Consider the following 24,967-nt stretch of genomic DNA (forward strand, 5'->3'; position numbering starts at 1 on the left):
TCTATCTAAGTATTAAAAAGATACCCAGTGGCTCAGATTTTGCCAAAAACAATGTGAGAAGAGGACATTTTGATCATTCGAGGATTGATCTCTTAAATTCTTATTGAAAAGTAGGTAACCAAAAGCTCAGGTGAGAGCAACTGGAAGTAATCTTGGCACACTGACAGCACTTCTAGGATTTTTTTTGCCATACAAAAGCCTACTGGATGTCAGTTATGCAGGAGGAGAAGATATTTCCAAGAGAGCTTGACAAAAGGCCAGGTTGTGAATTATTTGCTTTGAAATGCCTTCATATTCTCTCGCTTGGAAATTCTGGTCAAGAGAAAAGGAAAAAACAAGTAGCGAGCTCATCCCAAGCATACAGCCAGGTGAACATTCATAAAATGTTTATCAGACCACAAATAAAATTTTTAAAAATGCTAGACCTTCCTCGTCTAGAAGAGAGGAAGGAAACACAATAAATAAAGGATTCTTTGTTATCATATTAAATTTCCAGGGCCAGCCCCATCCATCTTGAGTTTCTAAATACCAGAAGTCCCAAAGGAAGCTTTCACTAAGATGCTAATTGAAAGGAAGAACACTACTGGTGCATATTTTCTTACTTCCTCTACCCAGAGTGGATTTATCTTAAAGCAGTGAAGCTTAAAGCCCCAGGGCCTTCAATTTACATAGCCCCTTCTACGCCTGGGAAAGTGTCCAAGTCATAGATTCACATGTTTTGTGATTCGGTAAATTTTGAAAAAGTAAGATTTTTATTTTTGCATTCTTTTTCTTAAAGACACTCCACCCCTATTCCCAGTGGTGTGTCTGGCTCCAAAAAACCTCAATTTGCCCATACTCTGCCCTCATTTTTCAGAGAATGTTCCCTACAGTTTATTCTTTATCAGAAATCTGGCATTTATGAGCAGTCATCCTGCACATCCAGAAGGCTTCCTTTGAATATCCCTTCTCGTGGAGAATGTTCATTCCACGAGTCAACTCAGGCATCAGAACCAGGGTTGATATGCTCTAAGCTTCCAGATTACAGCTCTTCAAAATTCATTCAAACTCCTCCCCTTTTTGAGGCTTAGGTTAAATGATTATTCCACCAGTCCTTATCTTTGTGATTATTATTCTCAGTCTTTGGAGGCACTTTCCAACACTCAGATTGCACATTGGTATCTCTCAGATTGCTCAGTGATATCTGACTCATTCCTAACTCCTGTCACCATGGATGCCACTGAATAGCTAAGCATTATAGTTTCTGAGCTTCCTCCTTGCCTATGATCTTGTCTCTACTTCACTTTAACTATCACATGGCTATATCTTAACATCACCAGGAAAAACACTTGTTACAGAATTAAAAAAAAAAAATCCTTGTCTTGGACCACAGCCTTCTATTCATTAACTTTGTTGATTCCCTTTCTCTGATTCAGTCAGTTCTTCTGCCTTTTGTGTGCTCCTCAATTAATTCATGACACTTTATTTCACCAATGTGAGCTGTCAAGTAAGCTAGATATGGATTTGAATCCTTTGCCACTTACTAGCTATGCCACAAGCTACTCAACCTCTCTGAGTCCCAATTTCCTCAGCCTAAAATGGGGAAAGAAGGCCTCCTTCCTTTAGTTAGTATTATATTTTATATGAATTTATGCAAAGAACCTATATAACATTCAGTTCACAGTAGGCACAGAATTATACATAATTAGGTAGATAGATGATAGATAGCTAGATGTAGATAGCTAGATACATAGATAAAAAGAAAGAACTTATCTGTACCACTTGGTTGATTACTTTATTGATACTCAGTATAACTTTTAGTTCCTTCAGCTTCCCTATTGTTTTGGAGCAGCTGCCCTACCAGTTCTCCACTCTTGATATATCAAATCCTTTTTTCTCTCCTTTGCTCATAGTTCCCTTGGTGCTACTGAACACTCACGCGTTCAAGTAGAATGGTGAGACCTTAGATTCACTGGCCCTCATTAGTCTTTGTTTATGCACCTTACCACAGCATTTCCCCAAATCTTAGAAGGTCTGTGTAAGCTTCCTGACACATCCCCGTTCTCCGCCCTCTCTGACAACAATTTGCTGTCTATATGATAGAGAGAATAGAATCTAAATGTCTCTATGTTAGCAGTTCCTCAATTTCATCTCTAAATTATAATGAAATGGAAAACTTGTTATTACTTGTTATTATAACTGAACTAAAATATTTCTTGGGAGACAACTAACTGACTTTACTAAAAATTACAAAAAGAAAAAAAATTTTGGTTAAGTGTGTGGGGTAGAAGGTGAATCAACAGATAGCTGAGTGCCAAAGCTTCAGATGGGAGGAAAATTGTGCCATATAATAAAACAAATTTTGGATTCTGAGATAAATCTGAGAGGAAACAGAGCTGAGAAAAGCAAAGAGTGGAGAAAAGGGCGAGAGAGTAGACGACTGTGCTGTCTATGATGTGACCCTTCAGTCTTGTCCACCAGTTCTATCTTCAATCAAATCTACCAAACCCATGAAGTCTTGCTGCAAATGACTTTTGTGGCTGAGGAAATGAAAGAAGGGACTGGGTTGTGGAAATCAAAGAAGAGGTAGGAATCACTGGGGTGTGTGAGAGAGGCATTGCATGAGGAAATTGGGGCCGAGGAAGACAGAAGAGCCAACAGTTATTTAGTTGTTACAGTTTGAAGTGCTTTGTTTGTGTTAATCCACTCAGCCCTCATACATAACTATGGTAGATTTTATTTTTATCTTTATTATAGAGAAAAGGAAACTGAGAGGTTAAGTAAGTGGTCCAAGTCTACACAGCTGGTATGTACTGAAGCCTGGATTTAAATACAGTCAGTCAGACCTCAGAGCCTATGCTCTCGTGTGACACATTGCCAGTTTACCAGATTACCTCAGTAAGCACTTTTTTCCCCAGTAAATTGAAAAAAAAAAAAAAGAATGAAGAAGTAGTTTAAATGTCTTCCATCTGTAAATTTTAGGTTGAATAAAATTTTACCCAATGGCTCAGGGGTCAGAGAAACCCTCATCTGACAGTTGGGTTTAAATCTCATTTTTAGTTTCCTCATGCCAAAGATTACCTCCTCCTGCCTAAGATGAACTTTTGTTTGAAGGTATTGGGACTTACCCTTCTCTAACTTCTCCTGGACTTTTCTCTACCTATTCTCTCATTTCCTACTATTTTCTGTCTCTATGATGTCGCTAGTTCCCTCCACTCTAAGATTCTTCAGACGTCCATTATTCTAGAAAACTTCCTCTGATCCATCTTTCTCTCTCAGCTCCTGTTCTGTCTCCTTTCTTCCCCTCACATGGAAGAGTTTCTCTAAGAAATTCCTACTTCCTGCTTTTATTCTTCAGTCAATTGTATTCTGCCCTCTACTAGTTCCACACTCTACTCTCAACAAGAATACCAATATGTCATGAATCAAGAGAATGATGGCTTCCAAATCTAGACTTAACTTCACTCAAACTCTAGACACACATTTCTGAGTGTCTAATGGTTATATCTACTTAAATTCCAAAATATTAATTATATTTCCTTATTCAACATCCCCCATTCTCATACAGTAATAGCAATGTTAACATCTTCTCAGTCTTCCAATTAGAAAACTCAGTGTTACCTTGACTTCTCTCTCCTTTTCTCTCTGCAACATCCAACTTGGTACCCAAATTCTGTTGATTCTGTCTCAAAACCATCATTTGGCTATCTCTTCCCCACGAGATAATCAGTCTCCGTTTTAGTTCACATTTCAAAAAGCTGACAATTTCTCACTAGAAGCAAATCTGACTTTGTCACTTCCCTGCTTAAAAACACCAATTTGTTCAAATGACCCCTTAAGCATTCTTTGTCCTTATTATAACACTTTTCTCATTGCATTTTACTGGCTATTTACTTACTTGTAAATTTCTTAAGGGCAAGACTGCATGTGGCCCTAATAGGCAACCATGAGATTAGGTAGGTAGCAGAAACCTCGATACATGTTTGATCAATAAATAAATTATTGAATGAATAGGTGGTTTTTGCTACTTGCCTGAAATAATCTGTTATTTGACAGAGGTAAGTGAAAATTTCTAAGTCTGAATTAATAAATAAGCAGCTATTAGTAAGACTATCCAGATAATCCCTTAAAGATCAAAATTAACGTTTATGAGGAATTCGATGATAAAAAATTCAAAAAGTCAAAATTCTTTTCTGATGTAAAGAATTGATCTCATCCTAAAAATACTGAGTAGCTGCCATTATGCTGATGATAAAACAGCAAAGAAATGTCAGAAGCAGAGTGAGAGGCAATGAATCACTGTGGTAAAGAGCATAGCCTCTAGGGACGATAGAGGCAGGCTGCCTGGTTCTGTCATTTAATAGCCATGCCTTAGTTTCTTCACATAAAAAATAGGTGATAATAATACTAAATACGTCATAGGGTTTTCATGAGCTTAAATAAACTAATAAATATTAGACACTTAATATGGCACCTCGCATGTTAAGTGATAATAGGTATCACCTATTATTATTTATTATTTGAATTATCTCATACTATTATAAATATGTTATTATTAGGAGTAAAAGAATAAGTTTAATCATTTCATCCCAGGAGTATCCAATAGCCTGGTCTCTCTAATACAGAACTATAGTCCCCAGCTCTAACTAAAAAGAGACTTACTAGACTCCAAACGAATCTGAATTATGTACATCTCAACATCTCCAATATGCTAAGAATTTTAAACATATTTCTTTTCTTCCAGGGAGGGAAAACAACTAAATGTGGATGTTACTAAACAATGTCCATGATTATTTTGTTGGAAAAAGCAAACCAAATTGGTTGTGAATTAAAACTCCAATTTCTTTCCCTCTCTGATTTGCAGTATACCTTCTTTCATCACCATGAAGAACATTTTGCAGCAAGTATAATGTTTGGAATCTTTTCCCACGGAGATCTACCCATCTCTCAACTCAGCTTTTGCTCAAGTGTAGTCAGAGGCTGGTCCACGGCCATTCATTTACAGTGTCTGAGTGAAAACTACAGAGTACAAATGAGCCTCTCCTTAGAACACTCTGACATGTCAGAATTCTGAACTGAAAAAGGAAACGTTCCATTTGGGCAGGTGAGCAAGGAGAGGAACTGAAACACAAGATGCTTGTGATTAGGGTACGTTCAACTGTAGAACGTGCACAAAGGAGAGCTGATGAGCAAGCCCACCCCCCACTACCCACAGCCATCTCTCCCATTCCGTTTCATGGAGCAATCAAAGGATATTCTGAACCTCTCAAAATGCCATCAACCCTTATTGAGAGTGAAATAGAACATCTCTCTCTCAAGCCTTTGCGGGAGTAATCATCATAGCAAGCTGGCCTGAGCAGGGAGCTCTGGCAGACAAAGATGGGTTTGTAAAAATAAGTAAATACATACATACATACATGAATTAAATAACTTCCACCAAATATGAATAGAAAGTTGATGATAATTTCCCAATTCCATTGTGTAAAGGGTAAAGAAACTCTCAATTGTGCTCTCCAGGTCCAGTACAGTAAAGAATAGGCTTCTTGATGAGATGTTTCCAATAATGTACAGCAGAGCTGGGAATCTTGTGGCAATAATACTAAAAAATAACCATCTAAATGATTTAGAGAAAACATTCATTAACATTCCAAATCTAAGAATCTAGTTGCCCCTCCTTCCTCTTTATTTCCTTTCTTAGCTCTGATTTTCTTCTCTAGCACTTTTGAACAAAGAAGGGAAGAAGCCTCTTCTGATTGTTCAAAAAGGGTTCTTATGCTGGCTGACAATTGCTGAAGAGTAAAATAATTTCATGAAGATCACTGACATGTTCTTTAACACCAGAATCTCCTTCAACAAGCTGTTTTTCTATGGTCCATGTTGTCTCGGGGTTATAAGAACCTGTTTGGCAGTGTCCAACTCCAGCACAGATAACAAGCTACAAACAATGATGACTGTGAGAAGGTCTTTCAGATGAATCATTATTAATAGATAGGTCAGTCAGTCAGCGTGGAGTTAGAAGACCTGACACTGGTTTGGTTCTCGAGTTACCAAGCTCTAACCAAGTTACCAAGTCATTTACTAACTAGGTCAGGGATTTCGATTACCCTGTAATTGAGATTCTGTGTGAAAATAAAATGCCACATATGTCAAAGTTCTTTGTAAACTTTAAAGCATTATTCAGCTATCACTTATTTTTGTGAACGTTCTCTGATTTTATAATTATATTGCTTGTGGTGGACTTCCAATCCTCAAAGGATTTAAGGAGGCACCAGGTACTTTTCAAAATTTTGCTTTATAGGCTAGAGTAAAAAAAGGCTTTGTAAAGATTGTCCCAAATATTTAACAAATAAATTAAAGAATCTAGAAATCTGAACCAGCTATTTTTAATGAACTTCCTTTGAATAATTATTAGGCTTTTATTTATATTTTGTTTAATTATCATTTATTGGCGATGATATGTTGATTTTGCATGTTCTTTTATCAAATGAAGAGTGGGAGTTAAAATCATAGACTGTAGACCAGGGAGATCTGGGTTCAAATCTCATTTTGTTTTTTGTTGTTGTTGTTGAGGAAGATTTTCTCTGAGCTAACCTCTTTTCGCTTGAGGAAGATTAGCCCTGAGCTAATATCTGTGCCAAACATCCTCTATTTTGTATGTGGGTCACTGTCACAGCATGGCTGACGAGTGGTGTAGGTCCACGCCCAGGATCCAAACCCTAGCTGCTGAAGAACAGTGTGTCAAGCTTAGCCTCTATGCCATAGGGCTGGCCCCTCAAATCTCGTTTTTGCCATACAAGCTGGAAGCCTTAGGAAAAAGACTTTGCCTTTCTGTTTCAGTTCTTGCCTTTGTAAAATGTGAACAGTAATCCTTTCTGCTTACCCTTGTTGTGAAGATTAAGGGTAATAAATGTAAAAAGCTCAGAGCAGAATCTAACACATAAATATGTGATCAGTAAGTGATAGCTATCATTAGGTTTGTGTCTGATAATTTTGAAACATTTGTGAAACTTGTAAGGATCACTTCATCTTCAAGCATGTAATGACTGTATCCCAATACAGACATTGTTCTCCCTGTTTTTTTGTTTCGATTTTCGCTCTATCAGTTCCATTTGATCTTGCTAAGCCATTAACTCTTGATTACAGGGAGTCTCACAGAAGAAGAAACAGAGGAGGCAAAACAGCAGCAGGGTCTCTGGCTTCTCATTGCATTCCCAGCAGGAGGCTTTTAAACCAATTGATGCGAAATCTCATTAGACTTGAAGGTAAAATCAAGATTTCCATTGTTCTGACCAGCAAAACACCAGACAGAACCCATAGACGATTCAGTGTCAGACTTAGACATGAGATTGGAATATGGCGTCCCGCCTTTCCTTTGAAAGAAAGACACTGAGCTGTGGATTTCATCTTTTCCAGTATCAGTTTACACACCTGTACAATGAGATGGTTTTTACTAGAAGGGCTTTGAAATCCCTTCCCTCTCTGACACCCTATGAGTATATAATTACCTACACATCCACCTCATACTATGATGGGGCAGCTCAGTGATGCAAATTACTATACTTAGAGTTGATCTATGTACTTGTGTCAAAGACAAACCACATTTTATATTTCTATTTAAGGAAAATCTAGTTGAAACAAGTGTCCAGAGAAGGACATACATGAGAAGGACACATATCCTAGGGAAAAGGGAGTGGGAGGAAGATTATGTTTTCAGAATGGTAAGGAGAGCCTTGTGTCTGTGGGTAAATGGGAGTGTGGAACTATATGTACAGTAAATAAAATTTTTTTTTTTAATTTTTTGTATCGACTGTCAAGCTCTTCTCCTTCCTCAACTTTGAGATTAGGAAGTTTTAAATATCCTATTGCCACTTCGGCCTGGGGGAGGGGCTCACTTTGACTTGCCATGCTCTACAAAACACTCCACCCCTGTTACATGGGCAAGCATGCATTTTCAGGCATTAGTATTTAGTTTTAAACATATGGGAGACTAGACTTGTTTATAGATTGGAGAGAGAAGGAATAAGAGTAATATTTACTATAAGGAAAAATGTTGAAGGAAATATAGGCAATCAGTTGCCAACAGAAAAAGCAGATTCTCTAAAGAATAAAGAAAAAACTGTAGAGAAAATCATAATGGACTATAACAAAGAGGTGTTACCCAAGACCAAATCTGCTAGAAGTGATTTTGATGATAGCTGGAGATACGATTTAGAAACAAATCTAAAAATGATCTCTTTCTTACTTAAGAAAATGAACAATAGTTTAATTTTGTTTGTAATTCCTAAATATAGGGTTAAATGTAAAATCCAGAGCTGGTACTATAGAGAGTTTATCATGACGTTTAACAAGATGTCATGACTTAAACTCTATGGAAATCCTTAGAGAGTCAGGGAGAAATAAAAGAATAATAGCAATGGGAAACATACTTTATTAGAGAAAAGAAAAGCTTACTAAAAGTAGTATAACTAAGATAATATAGCCAGATTTTAATACAGTCACTGGTAGAGAAGACATTGCACAAAAGGACATTGATATTTTGCTGTGTATAAATTAATTATTTGAAAGAGCGAGGGATACTCTCAAATTAGTGGAAAGTCAGAGAGATCAGAATTGTTTTTGATATCCCTGAAATTTCTAAGAACTTGGAAGAATAAACAAATGCAATTTGATGTTATATTCTTATTTAAGAAAGAAAAAGACAAATCTATAACGCATTGGGAGAGATAGCTCTTTGTTAAAATAAATCAACTACCCACTCCCACCTCCAAACTAACAGAAAGCATCAACATGATTTATACTTTGAAAGAGATCGACGTTGGGATAATGCTTGCAGCTCTGGGCAATTTTATGTGTGCGAGCTAGAGAGTAGAGAAAAATAAATTGCAGTGACTGGTCAACTGGAATGACCACAGCATTTCCTAGGATAAATGTTCAAAAATCCCTCAACTGTTAGCGACAATAGGACTATATATCATATAAAGAGAGATCTAATATAACATATATCTTTCAAGTTCATCCCATTGATGAAAATGAAAGACGAACTCTGAATAGATGAAGACAAAATAAAATGAAAAGGATTAGTGTTGATAAATAATCAGATGCTTGAAATATTCACTAATATTGTTTTTCATTTAGGACAATGTAGACACTATTGTACTATATATAGAAATAGAGCATGTTTACAGAAAAAAAAAATGTGAATGTCAGGGAGATATTGTAGTAATTCCTGTGAAGTGATGAGGGCCTGAATTAGACACATGGCAGGAGAAACAGAAGATAGGAATTGGAGAGCTGTTTTTGGGAATGCAAAATAAGGATTTTGTTTTGAAAATGAGGATTTTAATGGGAAACAAGAAATTTCAAAACCATGCTTCAACCCTTCATAACACTGACAAAAAATAGAATCATTGGGAGAAGGCCCATCTTACCTTCTCTGATAACGTGAAAGAGTTCTCAATCATGTACAGTACAGAAATATTACAAAAACTAGGATTTTAAAAGTATATTTAAAAACACACCTTCTTGCCTTTGTTTTGTCGGGTTTTTTTGGTTTGGTTTTGTTTTTTGTCTTCCTCCTGACCCATTTCAGACCTGCCCTCCCAAAACTCTACTTCTGTTCCAAAGATCCTCATCCTCCAATATCCATACAGCTAAAATGACTTTCTATAGCCTCTTAGGCTGATTTGATTTCCTTTGTCTTTTGTCTGTAATACCTGGCATATTGTTCTCAGCATATTATCTCCTCAACTAAAATATAAACTCTTTGAGGGCAGAATCTTTGTCTTGCAACTCTATACTCTCATTGCCCAACACAGTGCTGAGCCCAGGATAAACATTCAGTATATTAATTTGTTTACTCTTTCATCATAATAAATTGAACAACTTAAAAGATTACTTAGATGGAGAATAGTTTGGGGCAAAAAATACCTGGTGATATGGAATGTCTTAGTAGGAAGAGCTCCTTTTTCTGGCTGAATAGATTTTAAAAAATCTGAAGCATCAAATCAACAATACAGAGCAGGAATCCTTGACATATTTTGGAAGACATGTAAAACCAATAACCTGAGACTACAACCATTCATCATCAAGTTGCAGCTGTTGTTAAAATTGATATTGATCCTTGGTAAATTGCAACCAGAGTAACCTTGTTATATCATCACAAAATTCTCCCACTACATCGTTTAGCTATGAGATGCTTCCTTAGCTTGTGTCCTTAGGTTTTTCTCTTCTATATTCAATCACATAAGAAAAAAAGTTGTGTATAAAGGTAACCCAAAATGTTTTTGGCCATTTTCCAATTAAATATTCTCTAGAAGAAAATATAATATAAATGCATAAAGTATAACGATTATTTTTAAAAATCATTCTACGAAAAGACAGTTTTAAAATTAGAAGGAGCTTCTAGGTGATCTAGTTCAGTCTTCTCATTATTGAAGTGAAGAAACTGAGTCTGGTTAAGTGATACGACCAAGGCTAAAGTGCCAGAGAGTTAGTTCTAGAATGTGAGAGTCCTGACACCCAACTTAGTTTCCTTTATGGAATTACTGTTAAGGGAATGATAAGAGTTAGTTCCATAAGTTGCGAGAAGTTTAATAGCAACTTGAAATGAGAAACCTCCTTCCTTTGGCCCCTCTGTTACTTTAGGAATATGGCCCCCATGTGGGACTGTTGAAGGCTGGACTCAGTTTCTAGCTCCTTATCATTTGTAAGTTATCTAAACTCTCCACAGCTCAATTTTCTTAATGCTTAAAATGGGACGAATATTAGTATCTACCTCACAAGGGATTTGTGAAGTAAAAGTGAAATAGTTAATCTAAAACACTTAGCATAGTACCTGAGTTATAGTAAGCACTCAGTAAGTTTTAGCTGATGTAACTATTAGTATTTTTATTATTTCATAAAATAAGAAGTCATGATTTTTATTGAACTATAAAGACAAACTCAACTGAAACTCTCATAGTTTCAAATGTCATTATTGAGAATGATGTCATTGTTTTTGCATTTTCATTTTGCTTGAATTTCTACTATTTTATGCATCATTAGTAAGCATATATAGCACAATATCATAAATCCTACAGGAGAGACCAAAGGTTTCTTATATTTAAAATTTTTTTTTAGTGATGAATTAGTAAAAATCTCTAAAGTAATTACAATGTGTGTGGTACACTTACTAAAATATCTTTATCAAAGCTGTGAAGTCTAATCTGAGGGCAAAGTAACAGTGCTACAAAATAAAGGATATCGAACCATACTTTCTCAGCAGTCAGATATTAAACCTATACTCAACTATTCAGAAACTGATCAAATTTTTGAGATACCAAATTCCTTTATTTTTCTTCATTCTTCACCTCTCCTACCTACAATTTGTCCAGTTTTTCAAATCATTTGTATACCCATCCTAGGATAGAAAGGGTAAGAAGGGGAGAAAAACGCAAATCTGTTAATCTGGTTATTTCTTAGCAGATTGGAAAGAAGTGGAGAAAAGTTTAAAGTGTAGCGACAGATCCATTGTGGATCACCCACCCCACCACGTGCAGCAGCTACAATCCCTCTGTCTTCTTCTGGCCTGGACAACTGAGAGTCAGCTGATATGTTTTAAAAGAGGTGGAGCAGTAGTCTTTAAAACCCCTCACCACAGATGACTGAATGATCCTACAACAACTGAAACCAAGCCTTTCTCCATGAAAATGTCTTTACATTGAATTAAATTTTCTAAGATCATTAAAGCTAAAATATCTTTACCCACATCAATTTTTTAGCTATTTTTACCGATTGCTGTTGCATTTAATATACAACTCGTTATACTAAACAAACAAATTTAGGTAACTCGAAAAAAAAAAAAGACAAAACTTATCCACATTAACAGAAAAAAAATCTGTGCAGAAATTCCAAAACTGTACTGAACATTAAATTGAAAATATCAGGCAGTATGGGTTTAAATAAATATTTCAAGAGAGAAGAAAGGCAGCAATGGAACCTGACACCTCTTGATGATAGACTGACTGTACAAACAGAAAATGGCCAGATCATACATAAAAATAGAAGTCTAACTCACAACTTTCTGCCCAGGAAACTATATCTACTAGCCCAGGAAGCCAGTCTACTATGTCAGACGTGCAGGAGGCCAGATTGCCATCTCTAGTAGCAACCAAGTAAGGTAAATAATAACTTCTGTAACAATCGGCCCAAAATGTCCAGGACTTGATTAATAACTAACAGTTTCCCTAATTTTTGTCCCCATTTTCAACTTAGAACCAACCAGAGACAGCCAACTATGCATGCTTAACCAATCACATAGGATGCCCCACCTCTAGTCAGCCCAACTCCAGCTTCCCCACACCAACAGTCTTCACTTAGGGCCGACCTGGAACATTCTCTTTCTCCAATGTAGAGCTTCCCACTCACTTTTTTGCCTTGGATTCTAAGAAAACACAAATACTCCCTTGCCATAGCGACTTCTGAACAGATAGCCTTTGCTTTTCTTATTTGGTTGGTCTTCATTTATTTCCACACTATTGAGCATCTACTACAGGCCCATCAATGAGCAACACGCTTAGATATACTGAAGAGTCAATCTTCACAATATTCTGTGAGGAATTTTTTTAATCCCCATTTACAGATGTAGAGAACTAAAGTTTGCAGAAGTTAGATAGCATCTCATGTTCTCCTATCTACATCATGCCAGAGTAAGTGCTTTTGGTATATTATTTTGATAAAAGTACTTAAGATAATATTAAAAGGATATCTAACAATAACAACAACTATAAATTAGTTGAGTGTTTTCTAGCATTATTTGCATTTGTATCTATTGACGCTGAATAAATATCAACATTGTATTTTTAGTTGACTCATGGCTTCAAGGTTATAATTTGTCAAAGTACATAGGGAACTTGAAATCATGAAAAGTGCTATAGAAGAAATAACTTCTATAACTTATTTGCTATAAGAACACATCAGTAGAAATAATTTGCTTGTCAAATAGTGATTGCATCAATAGGTTTTTCATAGATAATGTGTAGAAAACTTTATAAAAGAATGCACTTATTTAAGATATTCACAAGGAAACAAACAGAAATGAAATTTGAGTGATTCTAAAAAGAGGGTAATAAGTATATATTTGCCTGGCCCTTCAGATACTTCGCAATTTTTTTAAGTTAATTGCCTAACAGTCATATAAGTACTACTGTGTTTATTTTACAAAGGAGAAAAAGTGTAAAGATATTCAGAACACTACCTAAAGCTTCTCAGGTGGTGACCAGGGGAGTCTATATTTAAAAAATGAATTACCTTTTGGTTTCAAAGTCCAACAAATATGCTCAAAAACATTTGACTAAAATTCACTTTTAGATATTCCCTTTCCACATAAGTCAGCCACAAAACCTAAAATTGAAGTAATTTATCTTCTAACTATAAAATAGTATAACTTAGTTTTATCGGAAAGAAGGGGGGAACTGTATTTGCATATATTAGAAATTACCATAAAAGTTACATAAAGCCAGATTTAAAAAAAAAATAGGAAAATATAGGTGACTAATAAGGCTCTTTAATGCCTGAAAATAAAATAATATTTAAGCACAATTCCTTTAACAAGGACCTGAAAAAGTAAAAAGAAATGTACAGATAACATTGTTTAAATAATAATGTGGAATAAGAAATCATGACTAAAGGCCAAATAATTCCTAAGGTGGCTTCTACTTTGTTTCATTAATTCTATTGAGTTAACTCAAACCTTTCTTAAGAATTCCTTGCATTGAGCATAAATTAAACAGAAAGTTGGAATTAGAGAATCCTTACGAAAAGAAAAAGATTCAAGCCTGTATAACAATTCACCTTAAGGAAGAAAACCTATTTTTCTTGACATTCCCCTGTTTTAATGAAAGTAATAAATTTGTCACATAAAACTATAAATACCAAAGTAATAATTTGGCCATTTTGCTAAGTGTACAAAGAAAAAACAATGCCTCCTTCACACGCCTTAAAGACTTTGCTCCTTCCCATAAACAAAAGATTGATGTTCAATATCTATCAGTTGGTTTATATATCTTTTAGTTCTATCTCCTCACCACTGGGCTGCAAGACATATATTTCATAGAAAAGAAAAATTAACTGAGGTCTCCTTCTTTGCCTCTTTCTATACCAGACCTTCTAAACAGGGGTGGATGGGCAAAAGGCATGGGGCAGGTTGGGGGATGCATTTTATAAGAAAATCACCTGGGAAATTTCCTAAACAACATACATCTCAGACGTCGAGGTTGATTCAAAGAAAAACAACCGTAGCATGAAAATAACATGTTCCGGTAACTCTGACGCAATGCTATGTGTGTTAGAGACAACTGCTTACATCAGAACCCTGCTCTCCCACTGGCTAACGGTGTGACACCCATCAAATCACTTAACCGTGACAAGTTTCTTCATTGGTAAGATGGAGATAATAATCACAGAACCTCATGGGATTGCTGTAAGGATTAAGAGCGTTAACATATGTGCTGACACATAGTAAACTCTAGGTATTACTTTAGTATCACTGTCCACCTGAAATAAAGCAAATAACTTCATTTTAGAGAATAGACAGCAACTTGAAAGTTTTCTTATGCTTGTGGTCAAGACAAATAGGATAGCGTTTGTTACATGAGCCATGATAATGTTCTTAGATGGAGGAGGAGACTAAGAGAAAAGAATTGCTTTCTAGAAAAAATTAAGCATGGTGTTTATGTCTTATCAACAGAAGAAATTGATTACAGACATTATTTTACTGCTTCTCCATGCTCCAAAATGGCCAATAAACACTCGATTTTGACACTTATCATGCTGTACTCTGCCCCTATGTCTATGTGACTCTTTCACTAACCCGGGCACTTCTCGAGGGCAGGGGTCATGTCAAAATTGTTTGAACCTCAAGTGTCTAATAATGTCTCACAGGCAGAGGTACTCAATACATGTTGAATGAATGATGGATGAAATTTTTAAAATAAACAAATGAATACATGGATTGACAGTTTTCAGAGAAATAATGGTCTTCATATAGATGAGTTTAATATTTAAAATGAAATGGAAATTCTTTTCGGAAGCTTCTTTCAAAACTTAAATCTACATCTTAGCAACGATTCAGCAGTCTTCCCAACATGACTGATTGAGTTCAGAGGATTGCACAATTTTCTGTTTCTACTTCAACTTGACAGAAAATATTTAACATCTTCTAAGTGAGTGAAAGAGAGTTATACTTGTATTACCTCTTGACTAGTAAGTCATATCATCTTATTAAGAAGGAAAAGTAGAAAGCCTATTTTGGTAAGAATTTTCGTTTATTCATAAACATGTACAGTTTTATTAGTTGGAACCAGTTGCAGATTTTTAATAATTAAGATTTAACTAATTTAAGACAAAGAAAACCTTTCTCCTTTGGAAATCTTGAAGCATTTCGGAGAGTATGTTGTATTGTCCATGCTTGTCTTCCCAAATTAACTACACGTGGCAAGCTTGGCATTCTTTTGTTGGTATATGTTTTTAATCCAGGAATCACACTGATTTGAGCTATAGAATTATCTTGTAATTTTATTACTCACATATACATGATTTTGTCTCTCATAAATAATATAAAAAGTGGTATATAATTACTTCTTACCCTATTTGCGTCCATTCTTCCTCGGGAAGTGTAGATGGGAGGCGGGATGTTAAAAGCTTGAGGGACTAAGTATTCTTCAGCATCCGTCATCTCCTCTAGATCCTCTTCATCCAAGAGATTCTGAAAGAACTTGCTGTCATTTGGACTGGGAAGCTTCATGCGATCATCACCCTAAAGGATTGCCCATCAGACAACACGAAAATTATTCTTCCCTTCATCTTAAATATGTAGCCTTTGCAGCAAATTTATGTAATATCAAAACAGATGGTTGAAAATTCATGCACTCATTTAAAAAAATAATTCTTTAGCGTAACCACCAGCCATAAAGAAGCTTATAACATAGTTAGATATGACAGGGTAAGATAAATGAATTTAATACAAGAAGAATGTGATAAATGTCATTAGAGATGAATAGAGCAGAATGTTATGGCTGTTTTGAGGAAGGCATAATCCGTTTCAGATCTGAGAATAATGGTGGGCTTCATTGCCAAGATGGCATTTGAGCTGTGACTTTAAGAATAAATAATAAGGGCAATTGACTTATCAATCTCTATTTTATTCTATTGGTTTGATAGTAGCACTATCAGGACACGTACGCTCCATGATTTGTTCTATAGTATCACACTGTTAAAACAATAGCACTCGCAGTCACAGAACAAGGGGCAAATAACATATGCGGGTGTGGAAGAGACACCAAAACCCTTGTAATACTCTTTCTTACCTCATCTTTTTCTTAAACATACTTTTATTTATTTTTTCAAAGTTATGTGATATTTTTGTAAACAATTTGCTTATGAAAGTTAATTTGCGAAAAAGCTGGAAACCATTCTCTTCTAAAACCTGGCTTTTATCTTCATGTCAGGCCATTGACATGAAGATAAAGTCTACCTTGTTTTATTGAGGGAATTTAATTCAGTGTAATACAAGGTCCATCTGTTTATGGCTTAGGTAAAAATAATCGTAAAGAAATACATTACAATTTTTAAGTTATCTAATCCATTTTTTCTAGTGCTAAAGATAACATGTTCTTTTGGACTGTTATTTGATACATATGCACATCAGTTAGTTTGAATCTGACTTATTACTTGGATACTGCATACCTCCCAAAACAAAACTTATTTAAAAATATTTTTCTAGGAAATTAAATGTCAATATATTGAAATTCTTAATTCATTATCTTCAACCATAGGCATGATTAAAACAAAAATCCATCTTCCATTTATTTTGAAAAGGAAAGATTATAATAATGAACATGACTTACACATAATGTTAATAGAAAGCAGAATGCTAGAAGGCTTGTCTGAGGATAAAGGCCTTTTTATGTATATAACTAATCATAATTATCTGGTTGTTCAATAGCGGAGGCACTTGAATGCTAAGGGAAGATGCTTAGAGCCATTTCTGACATCAAGTAAAAGGTTCTTTCCATAAGTTATTTCACATAACATTCTCCTTAGTTCATCGGTTTGTGAGTGGTGATTTCCACGGTTCCAAAGTCTAGATATTATTCATATTTTGTAGTGAGTTTGCCATTGGGATATTCTTAAAAATCTAAGTCAAATGTACCAACCTGTATAACTAGATATCTTTGAGGATCTCGAGCCATCCTCGAAAATTCAGCGGCCAGTTCTTTAAATTTAGGTCTACTGTCAGCATCAATCATCCAACCTAGAAATTCACACACAATAGAAGAGTCACTATATCCATAATTATGAAGAAGTGAGTTGTAAATTTCATGGAAATACAAGCTAAGTTTGAAACATATATATTAATAATAATGATCTGAAAAACAAAGAAAGCTAATGAAAGAAACAATGTAATAGGTGAGGCTCTATCTCAATCAGCTTGTTGATATTCATAACTAAATTTAATTAGTATAGAAGAACATGAACATTTTATTTTGTTGATCTAACGTAAAATTATTTTCTTTCCTAGAAAATATAACTTAGGCTAACTATAGGAAATTACAGAATCTCAGATCTTTTTTACTTTGGTGCGGAGAGAATTTTTTTTAACTCTTCTTTTATGGTTATGGAAGAGGTGATTGAAATATAATTTATCGTTTTGTATCAAGAGTGACATGGAACAAAAGCTTTGGTTACAATGTGGTACAATATGTACACGGGCACAAAGAGATAGAAAGCAACTTTCTTTGCTACTGTCTTCCTGGTAGGAAAAAAAGGAATGCAAAGTGGTTAGTAATGTTTGTTCAGTAATAGCCATTAGCTTTTCTTAGTATTAGCCTTTCCAGCATAAAAATACTATCAGCAATTTCCAAGGTATGTATTATGAATATTTAGCTGGAGTCTAGATAAAGTGGGTCTTATCTCCCCAGGCTCTGTTTAGCTGATGAGATGACAAGAATAAAAGCACCAAGCTTCTTGATTTTCTTGCCAAATGACCCTTTTCTTAGGTATTAAAGCTCCTAAAAGCAAGGTAAAACTCCCTATTAGGCACAACGTTTTCCTGACTTTTCATTATTTCATCAGAGTATGTAAATGAAGTATCTAAAGCATCTCATGCTAGTTACGGGATCAAATTATAAAATGCATGCATGTTTTCAAACTTTCTTCCATAGATGACTACTGAATAATGTTTGATTCAATAAGGCTATAAAGCTGTTTCTCCTTTTTTGGGATTTCAATTTTTATTCTTGTTCTGGGTAGTTTCTGGGTGTTTTTACATGCATAATTAATGTCACCTAAGTTTTTTCTCTCCTAACAAAGCTCAAATGCTCTATATTTTATAAGCATCCTCTAAAAAAAAGAAAAAAATGCTGTTGATGCCAAGACGCTAATGAGAAAATAGGTGTTTCTGGAACTATTGGAACCAAAAAAAGGTTAACTTCACCGTGAGGTATCAGTTTCTTTCGAACTAAATATTGAGTAAATAAAACTGTGCTTAGAGGAAAGGGCACTCTGACCTGAACTGGAAAGCACATTTTTTATTTCTTCCCTTACTGTCAGAATGTATCACACATGTCATGAATATAAATCTGAGCAGACCTGGGTCCAAAGTCTCTTATTAATAAGATGCTTATTCACCTTCACCGTTTTGTTTCTTTGCTAACCCTGCGTAAATCAAAAGCAGAAAACCCCAGATTACACAAGAAAGATTGCTGAATGTTCATCTCACTTAAATTAAGCCAGAAACTCCAGAGACTTCCTTAATTCTATTTAAATTAAGAGCCTAGGCTTCCAAAACACATTTATAATACATATGTGTCTGGGGCACAGAAAGGAGAAAAAGAGAGTTAGATGTAAACAAATGATCAAACTGAATAAAAGAAAACATTCATAATCTTTTTAGTTTAATGTAGATTCATTTCTTCCCACTTTCTACTTTGCTCTGCTAATTTCCTGTTAACTAAAACTGGTAAACCTACTTCCATTTAATTCAATTTTTTAACTATCGGAGTCAAGCTTTCTTTCTTTATATTTAGATTATTTATTTAGTCTGCTATTTTCCCATTTTCCCATAAAGATTACTAACATTATTGTGACCAATTATATTTTGTCTTTATGGCAATTTGACAGTCATGGAAATGATAATCAAAGTGACATGACTAAGAAGAGTAAGAGTCATATAATTTTGACTTCATAGAAGGGAAACATAATATTGCTTCATATTAACAATAATCATAATAAATACAGGTGTTGACATGCTCTGTTCATAATTAAATTTGAACTTGAATATTTGTCGATACACAGAAATATATGCAGGTAGATTAATCTGTACTATGACTTTCCTAAGAATGACGATGGTGATGATACAGTTGTTTTGCAATCTTACATTTGACCATGACCATGTAAACGTCAATAGTGCAGATGGGAGGCTGGGGCAAACGTTCTCCTTTCTCTAACAAGTCGGGGATTTCTCGGGTTGGAATTCCATCGTAGGGTTTTCCGCCAAAGGTCATCAGTTCCCAGATGGTGACTCCTAGATTGGAGATCAAATTCTTACATAAGCATATTTAACAACATCCTTTGAATAACACAGCAATATGCCAAGAATGCTTCCTGCAGGGCAGTCAAAAAGAATCCAAAGAAAGGCTCTTCAGTTTCCTACATCCATTATGAGAAGCCCAATGCCCTAATCTTTGTAAGAAATTAAATTCTCTTATTATTGTCTTGAAATTTTTAATGGGTAGCAGAGATACTTCAGAGTGGACATCAGAATATAGAATGTGTTCCCTATTTCTACATATTAATGCTAAAGTTTGCTGACTCAAGTTTCAGTACACCACATTAGAGCCTAAAAAACACTATATTTACCATATGTATGTGTATTCAGTACCAAGTAAATATGATCACAGGTAAAATCTGACATTGACTAATTTTGAGATTAACATCTTTGTTATTAAAAGCCCTAAAGGCTAAGCTGGGATTCCAGAATGAGTACCTTATGTTGTGGTAAATCATCGTGGCTCTCTTTTTAGCTAACACAAATAGAACAAGTGGAGCAAAACAGATTCATTTCTTTAGCACATATGAGAGCTGAGTGAGGAATGATCTTATTTAAGATATAATAAATATGAAGTGGGCATCACAAAATTGAAGAAAATCAATAATAGTTTATTCCTTAGAAAATGAAATGACCTTCTTGAATCACTAGAACACTGATTTCCTCTGTAAAAAGCAAATACCCTAAATATTATCATGCAAATAGCCAGCTTTGATAATAATAATGATTCTGAATTGAGCAATAATATATACACTATAGAGATCTTCTTTATGATCTAATAATTATACTATTAAGAAGTTATATTTTTCTTAAGGATAAAGATTGCAAGTTCAGAAATAGCTATCTGGGCACAATAGTATTACCAACTGAATTTTGATTGGTGCATATGTATATATATACGTATCTTTTAATAGAAAATCCATTAATTAGGGCTATGTTTTCTTTTCCACTGCCATCTCCAATGAATTATTTATTCAAACTGAAGTTTATTGTAGTTCATAACAGTTATCATTGACTGATAAAAATACAAAGCTTAAAATATAAAGGTGTATGTGAACTTTAAATTATCCTTCGTCATAGAATCATTAACAAATACCTGATGTTTTTGGTTAATATTTACATCTTATAATTCTTATGTTTAATGTAAATGTGTAACTAGTAACACAATTTAACTTTTGATCCTTATTAAATCCTACTTAATTTTGCATACTAAAAATGGCTGCATAGAACGAGGGATTTAAACTCAGTGTCCATGAGGCGGGCTGGAACAAGTTAAGAAGCAGATGACTGTCCATTTCTAGTCAGACAGCCATATATAGAATATGTATTTAATGAGAACATTTTCTTGAGACAGAATAGATACTCTCACATCTCTATCAGAACTTCTAATATAAGCAAAATATGAAGCCATTAAAAATTAAAATAATAGAAAATATAACAAAAAGAAACATCTAAATACAAAAACAAAAGCAGAAACATCAAAACCCCCACTCTTGCCAATAATAATCCAATTGCATCTTTGCAGGAATGACAAAATAGGGTTAAACAGAAATGGCTTCATGTAGAAGGACAATCTCAAGAAAACCAAATCAGAAACATCCTCAAAATTTACAATACAATTCTATCATTTGAAGATATAAAGCATAGCTGATGTATATTTATTTTTATGAAAATAAAGATGCACCCAGTGGCAATTTTCCACAAAAGTGCACTGTAAACAAGATTATGTATCTTTCTCTGCCTTGTATGCCTTTTGCAACCAAGTATGATATACTGCAAAAATCTTAAAATGCCTTGTGTATATAGATTGATGACCTGGGCTATGTTTCAAAACAGAGTACCATCAATCAATCAATCAATCAATCTGTTTATTTTCACTGAATGGCTCCTGAGATCTTGTAACTCAACGTGAAGATCAACATTACAGCCTGAGTAACAGGATTTTCCCCCAAAGATAAATTTTACTATTAAAAATGTGCCCTGCCAACATTTACAAATATATTTTTTTTACTTATTTTAGAGGTAATTTAAAATATGCCTGCAGCAGATTGCCACATTTAATTAAGGGAAATATAAGTTGGAAAACAAGGAAAATAAAAACATATATATGGTAATGTATAAATATATCATATAAAATATAATTATGAATCTATATCATGTGTTAATCTATATCAAATAATATACAAATGCTTATCTACCTGCTAATGCATAACATATATAAATCTATCATATATAGACATTTTTATATAGTTTTTCTATTTAGTCCTAACAGTTTAACAGCTAAGTTTTGTCAAGCATTCCTCTGTACTTGTCTCAATCTCAAACACTACACTTTCTACTTCTAAGCTGAGTAGACTACGTGAGGCCTTCATGGAAATGTTAGCACCTCCTGTGGCATACACGTGCGGGGGGAAAATCACTTTACAGAAATGTCTCAATTTTTTTAAAAGATAATCTATGCTTTTCTGGATAAGAGGTGTACATTCTTTAGTGATTGAATGGCTTAATTCTTTTTTCTAAAAATAAAAACAAAACCATAAAACTAAGGTTAAATTTGAGCAGAATAAATTGTACCGTGATTTAAGCCCCACCACCACCTTTTCATTTAAATAGACACTGTGCTTTTTATTTATAAGAAATGATAGTTTTATATAGTATATTTAAACTTGGAAAAGGTGTTAATTCATTCTTACTAATACCTGGATGGGCTTACGTTGTAAATAGCCAGACACATGTTAAGGAGCTCATCTCAGCAATTGAGTTAAATGCAGTTAAATAAATGTTCTAATTTTTAAAATCACCCTTTTCCAGTTCTTATTATTCACTCTATAATATATCTGCTTCCTCCAAAACTAGTTTGTAAATTAAAATGAAAGCTGCAAATAGCAGTCTTGTCTCTTATGTCTCCCTCACATTTATTGCTCTCATCTACTGCTTTTAGTAGTTGTTCTTTGTTATAACAATAATCTCTATTTTCTTACTATAGAACAGAAATTCCCAAACTTTCATTGCATTTAGAGTTAGGTTTTCAGAAAGTTGTTGAAAATTAAGGCTATGTGATTCTATGAAATTTTCCCTAAACTAATTTTTTTTTTCTGTCAAAATTATCAAGACAAGTTTCTACCACCCAAAGGTTATGGTATACAACTCAATAGAGATGTTTATATATTACATTTTAGAGAACCAAGAAATAACAAGAAAGGTAGGTAACAATACTACTTAGAGTTTCGGGTTATTTTAATGGAAGAGATAAGAGTTAATTTCTTTAGGAAACAAGCTTTATAAACAGGTATTTCCAATACAATAAAATAATTTGGCTTAAGATATTTTACATGAACCTAGTATATTTATTTTTGACTTCAAATCCTTAATTCACAAGGAGGATTTATTTACCATAGCTCCAAACGTCACTCTGATGGGTGAATTTTCTATAGTGGATACACTCCAGAGCCATCCATTTAATTGGCATCTATAGAGAAATAAGAAGTGAAAGTTTTATAGTTACATGAAAAGTCATTTCTATATTTGTTTCCTAAATGTGAGTCTCTGGATTCACCTCAATTGTATTTTTTGACTATATGTATAGATATAAATATAAATATAAAAATGTTATTTTTAAATACAGGGAACATATGAATTGAATATTTAAAATTTATAAAGTGAATTAACCTAAAGATATATTGATTTTATAAAAGCTTCATAAACAGTGAAAAATAAAACAAGTATCACTTTCTATATTCTTAATGTTGAAATTAAGTTACTAGCTGATATTACGACTTACAATATCAAGTCTAAACATCTAACCATGTACTTATCTTTTCCCAAAAAATGAGATTCTTTACATTTTCTGTTATCCCTTTCACCCTTGGACAAATTTCAAGCCACTGGTAAAATAGGCTCTTTCCATACTTGCCCCCTCTCTTCTCCTCTCATATACTTTGGTCACTAAAATGCCTAGATTAATGAATTCCCAAGTTAGCCTTGCTTTGTTCCCCAGCCACAAATGACCTCCCTGGTCTTGGTAAGCTAGTATCGAAAATATGTACCATTTTCAAAACAGGAATTATATGAAAGAATGTGAGAGGATCAGTACAAATTCATCATCACTACAAGAAAAACAACTCAACTCACAGCCTGCTGATGATGGGTCAGCAGAATAAGCTTCAACCACGAAGGGCAGCATTATAGAGCTGGGAATATAACTAGATTCTATGGAATAAAGATAAACACTTCTACTTTGCAGTTGAAAGCTTAAAACTAAATAGCCCTTTGAAATCATGAGATTGGCTGTTCACCAAGGTGACACCAAGGTAACTCTAAGACAGAATCATGGTATTCAGTGAAAGAGAACAGAGACACATTGAAAGTAATTTCCCTATGGGCAAGGAGTTAGCTGACTTTATGGACTACGGACATTGTGTTAAAGGGGTACGTTTAAATCACAGGTGGCTTGATAAAGACTTAATGGTTACTAGGCATTTAAAGCTGTAATGAATCTTGCTTTAGACAAATCTTACAGCTGTATGTTCTCAAGACAAGTGAAGTCATGTGATTTATAGACTTGTACTTCTGTGCAATCTTGTAGTGAATTTCAAAGCTGTGGTCTCAAACTGCTGCGTTTTGGTAGTAAACAGGAAAAATAGGCTAATAAAATCAAGGAAAAACCAGATAATACTACAAAACTAAGTTTTTTAGAAAATACATTTTGTGTTCCTTTGTCTTCTGATAACATTTGAATATATATAGTGATATAAGAGTTTCGAGTAAAAATCAATGATAAGCATTTGGAAACCTATCATCGCAAAATATTTATAATATACATTTGGATGGCCCATATGAATAAGGCACGTCATAAACATATTTATATGACACATGAATAAATTCTTTTGTTAGCATAAGCTTATGGGTCACCATAGGTTCAGGTTGCATTTGCTTCTTTCATTTGGCCTTTTCTGATCTAAGTCTCCCCACAAGCTAGAGGGACCTCCACATGGAGTGGGGATATCCTCGTTGGTTAGCTGAAAATGACAAGCTGAACAGTGGGTTAATGAGGAAAGACAAGAGCTGGAACTAAGGCATAGACTGAGATCATATGGTGGGTGAGAGAGGCAGGAACACAGGAGAGTCAGAAAAGGGAGAAGAGCCAGTGGCACTGTTCATATCTCTGGGATATAGCAGCTTACATTCTAGAGGAAACGGTCAGATAATAAATAAACTGGTAAATCATACACTATGATAAAAACTAAAAAAAATAGAGCCAAGTTAAAAAAAAATCTGTTGTATCGGGTCTGGGAGGATTAGAGGTTAAACAGGATGATCATCTTTGCAATGAGTTATGGTTCTTGGTAGTAGCCAAGCTTCTCCCTAGTCTATGAGAGAGAAATTGTATCTCTTTGTAATAGT

General features: G+C 34.4%; 1 protein-coding gene across 2 annotated transcripts in view; it reads right to left on the reverse strand.

The window, feature by feature from the left end:
• The window catches only part of ERBB4 (erb-b2 receptor tyrosine kinase 4), a 1,098,037-nt gene that overhangs the window by 20,529 nt on the left and 1,052,541 nt on the right, over nucleotides 1-24,967 (reverse strand). For both annotated transcript variants that reach the window (XM_058532926.1, XM_058532927.1), the window contains exons 22-25: nucleotides 22,958-23,033; nucleotides 19,394-19,540; nucleotides 17,172-17,269; nucleotides 15,602-15,772 (exon numbers count right to left, since the gene is read on the reverse strand). In XM_058532926.1, the coding sequence (XP_058388909.1) occupies nucleotides 15,602-15,772; nucleotides 17,172-17,269; nucleotides 19,394-19,540; nucleotides 22,958-23,033 (492 nt within the window). The remainder of the gene's footprint in view (nucleotides 1-15,601; nucleotides 15,773-17,171; nucleotides 17,270-19,393; nucleotides 19,541-22,957; nucleotides 23,034-24,967) is intronic.

The sequence above is a fragment of the Diceros bicornis genome, chromosome 37, assembly GCF_020826845.1.
Source record: "Diceros bicornis minor isolate mBicDic1 chromosome 37, mDicBic1.mat.cur, whole genome shotgun sequence".
Classification (NCBI taxonomy): Eukaryota; Metazoa; Chordata; class Mammalia; order Perissodactyla; family Rhinocerotidae; genus Diceros; species Diceros bicornis.